General features: G+C 35.7%; 1 protein-coding gene across 6 annotated transcripts in view; it reads right to left on the bottom strand.

Moving 5' to 3' along the window:
- Positions 1–3,201: 3,201 nt before the first annotated feature.
- Positions 3,202–4,726, bottom strand: part of slc29a1b (solute carrier family 29 member 1b) — a 19,990-nt gene continuing 18,465 nt past the window's right edge. For all 6 annotated transcript variants that reach the window (XM_016476381.1, XM_016476380.1, XM_016476378.1 and 3 more), the window contains one exon: positions 3,202–3,580. In XM_016476381.1, the coding sequence (XP_016331867.1) occupies positions 3,469–3,580 (112 nt within the window). In that variant the 3' untranslated portion in view covers positions 3,202–3,468. The remainder of the gene's footprint in view (positions 3,581–4,726) is intronic.

Below are 4,726 nucleotides of genomic sequence, written 5' to 3'. Positions count from 1 at the left end.
AAAAAAAAAAAAAAAAAATCCAGGAAAAAAGTATTTGCTGATGTTTTCTGCTTATCCAATCCAGTTTACTTGTCCAGTTTTTGCAGCTGTAAACAAGTAATAATGTGGTTTAAATGCTATTAATATGTTCATATGTTTTTCAGCATCTATCCAGATGTAATCTATCTATCTATCTATCTATCTATCTATAGTCATGGCCAAAAGTTTTGCAGTGACATAAATTCTGTGCTTTGCAAAGTTTGCTGCTTCAGTATTTGTAGATTATTTTTCGAACCTCTCTTCTTGAAGTTCTTGATGATCCGGTAAATGGTTCTTTCAGGTGCAATATTCTTTGTAGCAATTTCCTTGCATGTGAGCATGCTGCAGGTGTTTCTTTGGAGGTAACCATTGCTAACAAGAACACAATGACTGGAAGCGCTTCTTCGCTCCTTTTATAGCAATCAGTCTGCTCTTACAATCTATTTAGTATGATAGTGATTTCACCTGACTAGTACTCTCACACTTTCACATGTGCTGCTGATGTGATTAGTCAGTTAATGTTAGCTGGTCATTTTGTGTCAGGATCAAAAAAAAAAAAAGTGAAATTTGTTTTTTGTCAAAAAAGTACATTTTTTGGCCAATGAAGCTTTTAGCAATTATTTAAAATGCATCTGATCACTCTACACAATAATCTGGAACCAATGTGAATGAACAACTCAGCAGCTGAAGCAGCAAACTTAGCAAAACACACAATTTATGTCTCTGCCAAAACTTTTGGCCATGACTGTAGGCTACATACATACAAATAAAAAAATAAAAACTATAGGGTCCTAGAAATGCAGTCGTGAAACTGCAGCCTCTGGTTGTGCAGTAATACCCTTCTCTTCCCATCAGCTTTGGTTAGTGAGTAACGGTCGCAGTACCTATGATACATTATTTGGTTTTGGACTCTCCACTGTAATTACAACAGTGATATATTTACAACAGTAAATTCCAAAGTCACAATACTCCAAATTATATAGGCCTACATTTGCAGAATTGCTTTAAATTTTTTTGCAGAACACTTTAAAGTCTCTCATATACTTACTTCAGAGCAGTTCTCTTTTTAATAGATATATAAGATTAATATACAAATTTCCATTAGTAATTTTGATACATTTGTACCTGCGAGTTGTGCAGTTTCACAGTAACTTTTGGTTTTCAGACCGACCACATGAGCGTCAGGTATCGCTGCAACATTTAGTTTCAACCTCAGACAGCATGTGCAGACTATCTGATTACACATGACTTTGCAAGCAGGCCTACTATATAACAATACTTAATCAGATCCCCTAAATCATTACCCAACATCTGAGTTTGAATGCACATGTTCATATCAGTCAATCTGGAGACAAAAACAGGTTTACAAAGTACCAGAGAGCTACACAAACTGCTTTTGAGGATGAAATAATGATTGAATTTGGCAGGTTCATGGCTTCTAATCTTTAAAAGATACTCAGAATGTAAGTATTAGAAGCTTAAAAGTGACTTACAGATATAATATGTGAAATCTCTGTTAATTACGTTTGTAAAGACAAATTGTGACCGCAAAGTCTACTTTCATTTCTGCTGTTTCTCAGGTGTTTGAGAACCAACATCGTTGTGCTTTTTTTTTGTTTTCCCTCACTGGTTTGTTTTTTGGTATCAAGTACACTGTAAAAACCTGTTAAGCTGCAAACGTTACCTCAAAGAGCTGTTTCTTCCTTATTTAACCCATACAAGTTCGTTTTTGAAATAAACTGATGTATTTAGCTTGATAAAGTGATATTTATTTTGACTTGAATAAAACCTGTTAATTTAGACGTTACCCCTTTTCAGTGAGATAAATATAAACGGGTCAAATCTCCAGAAAATCTTGCACATAACAAATAGTTGGTCACTTAAATGAACGTCATGTGAAGTTTTGTAACAAATGAAGTGATAAGTAACAGGCCTTCTTCACATATATTTCAAATTAATAGTTTTATAATTTTTTTCAAAACAACAAACTTCTATATGAAATGGCCATTCTGTGTTTGATCTGATGAAGAACTTTTGATCTTAATGATATAATATTGTGCAATTTGGAGGTCAGTAGATGGTTGCAAGAAACACCTCAAGTTAAGAAAAACTTCATTTGTTTTTCATTATAACAGTCTTCTTAATTTAAGGGATTTGTTGCAACCAAGACAAACATAAGTATGGAGGAGATCAATGCAGATATAAACAGTTTTTTATTAATAACAAAGCATATAATATTTGGCACTTTGTTGTCTTGTAATGTAGTGTTGAGCGAAAAAAAAGTTGTTCAATATGGTGCGAGGTAGAGTGGGTTTGTTCGTTGCGCTTAAAGCTTAAAAACGTCACGATGATGTTTTTATATAAGTTAAATATAACATCATAATGCACGTCACCTTCATAAAAAGCTCTATGGTTGTCCATCTGCTTATCAAAAAAGACTATAATACAATATTTACTTAATATAAACTGCTATAAAACTAAAGAGGTTTGAATATTATACAAATAACATGCTGTTCTGTGCTCTCGTGAAAATATATCTTTAAAGGAAGCTATTATAAAAATCTCACAATTTATTTGAAGAAATAGTTCACATCCAAAAACTGTCGTAGTGAGTAAATGATGATTTTGGGTGAACTCATAATTCAAAATATGTTAAAACAAGTATTTCTTAAACAATAATAATGGTTGTACGACTTATACACTACCATTCAAACTTTTGGGGTCAGCGAGATTTTTTTAATGTTTTTGAAAGAAGTCTCTTCTGCTCAACAAGGCTGCATTTATTTGCTCAAAATACTGTAAAAACTGTGAAATATTACAATTTAAAACAGCTGTTTTCTATGTGAATATATTGTAAATTGTAATTTATTCCTGTGATGCGCAGCTGAATTTTCAGCATCATTACTCCAGTCTTCAGTGTCACATGATCTTCAGAAATCAGTATAATATACTGATTTGCTGCTCGAGAAACATTTCTGATTATTATCAATGTTGAAAACGGTTGTTTTGTGGAAACCGTGACACATTTTATGTTTCAGGATTCTTTGATGAATAGAACATTTAAAAGAACAGCATTTATTTGAAATAGAAAACTTTCGTATCATTATAAATGAGTTTACTGTCACTTTTGACCAGTTTAATGCATCCTTGCTGAATAAAAGTATTACATTTGTTTAAAAAAAATAAATAAATCTTACTGACCCCAAACTTTTGAACAGTGTAGGCTTTAAGTCCTTTACATTATGAGCAATACAATATAATATTTAAGGCTAAAGCATCCAGCATCAGGGAGTCTGTGTACTTTCGGCTCAAGATCAGGTCTTGATGTTGAAGTGACGCTGATGTTGTGAGTTTGTTCTGTGTGGAGGGCTGCTCCGGACCTTCGTATAACTGTAAGGCTCCTTCAGTCTCATTTCTGTCCAGAGCGCTGGGTGTGTGTCCACCGAGACTTCAGACGAGCGCTCGAAACAGAAACGACAGAGATGCTCCGAGAGCCAGACCGAGAGACAGGAAGAAGGCCATGATCGCTCCAGCCGTCTCCGCCTCGATCGCATCCACCTTCCTGTCCACAAAAACAAGAGAATGTGTTTAACACAGTGCTTCTCAACCAGGGGCCTCAAGATCAGTTAAATGGTTTAAAATAAATATCAAGACATTTATTTTAATTCACCCCTCAACAATTTTACTTTACACCTGGATTCACATAGACTTGGAAAAGCAGGACATTTAGGTCTTATTTTAAAAGTGATTTTTTTTAAATGTCATGGAAATTAATCAAATCTTTTCCATAATGTATATGCTAAGCTCTAAAATGTTTTATTAGATAGAAATTGTGAGTAAAAAAATATATATTATTAAGAAATGTTCTTAAGGCAAGACACTACTGATTTTAATTTGAGCTAATATACTATCACCATACACCCTAAAAAATGCTGGGTTAAATATAACCCAGCGCTGGGTTAAAAAGGGACAAACCCAGCGGTTGGGTTGTTTTGACCCAGCGGTTGGGTTGTTTTGACCCAGCTGTTGGGTTGTTTTGACCCAGCATTTTTTAGAGTATACAATACTTCTCCAGTTGATTAATCACAGTACATGAAGGCAAAGTTGCAAATGATGCATTATCTAATAAAACGAGCTGTTACGGGGCAAACAAGACGTGAGACGTACGGCTCCATTTGCAAGCTTTATTAAGGGCGTGGTCAAAACAGGCGAGGGTCAGGCAATGGCAAACAGGTATATAGAAGACAAAACAAGAGCAGTCCAGTAAACAAGAGAGGGTCAGTCGACGGCGAACGTAATCCAACAGGGGCGAGACTAGAGGGATAATCCAGGTACAAAGCAAAGGTCCAGGCAGGGGCAAACAGTATCCGAACAGGGCAAGACGAGAGAGGTAATCCAAAGTACACAGGCAATGATCAGAAAACGAGGAAACAGACAAGACAAGGCAAGACTAGGCTAGGCTAGACTAAGAAACTTAAAGCAGGCTCCGTAACGTAGCTATCACAACTAGCGTTATGCGCATACAATACTCTGCCCTGTTGGATTACGTTCACCGTCGACTGACCCTCTCTTGTTTACTGGACTGCTCTTGTTTTGTCTTCTATATACCTGTTTGCCATTGCCTGACCCTCGCCTGTTTTGACCACGCCCTTAATAAAGCTTGCAAATGGATCCGTACGTCTCACGTCTTGTTTGCCCCGTAACAGCT

Source organism: Sinocyclocheilus anshuiensis, unplaced genomic scaffold (assembly GCF_001515605.1).
Source record: "Sinocyclocheilus anshuiensis isolate Anshui unplaced genomic scaffold, SAMN03320099.WGS_v1.1 scaffold308, whole genome shotgun sequence".
NCBI lineage: Eukaryota > Metazoa > Chordata > Actinopteri > Cypriniformes > Cyprinidae > Sinocyclocheilus > Sinocyclocheilus anshuiensis.
This window is presented reverse-complemented; position numbering and strand designations above follow the sequence as displayed.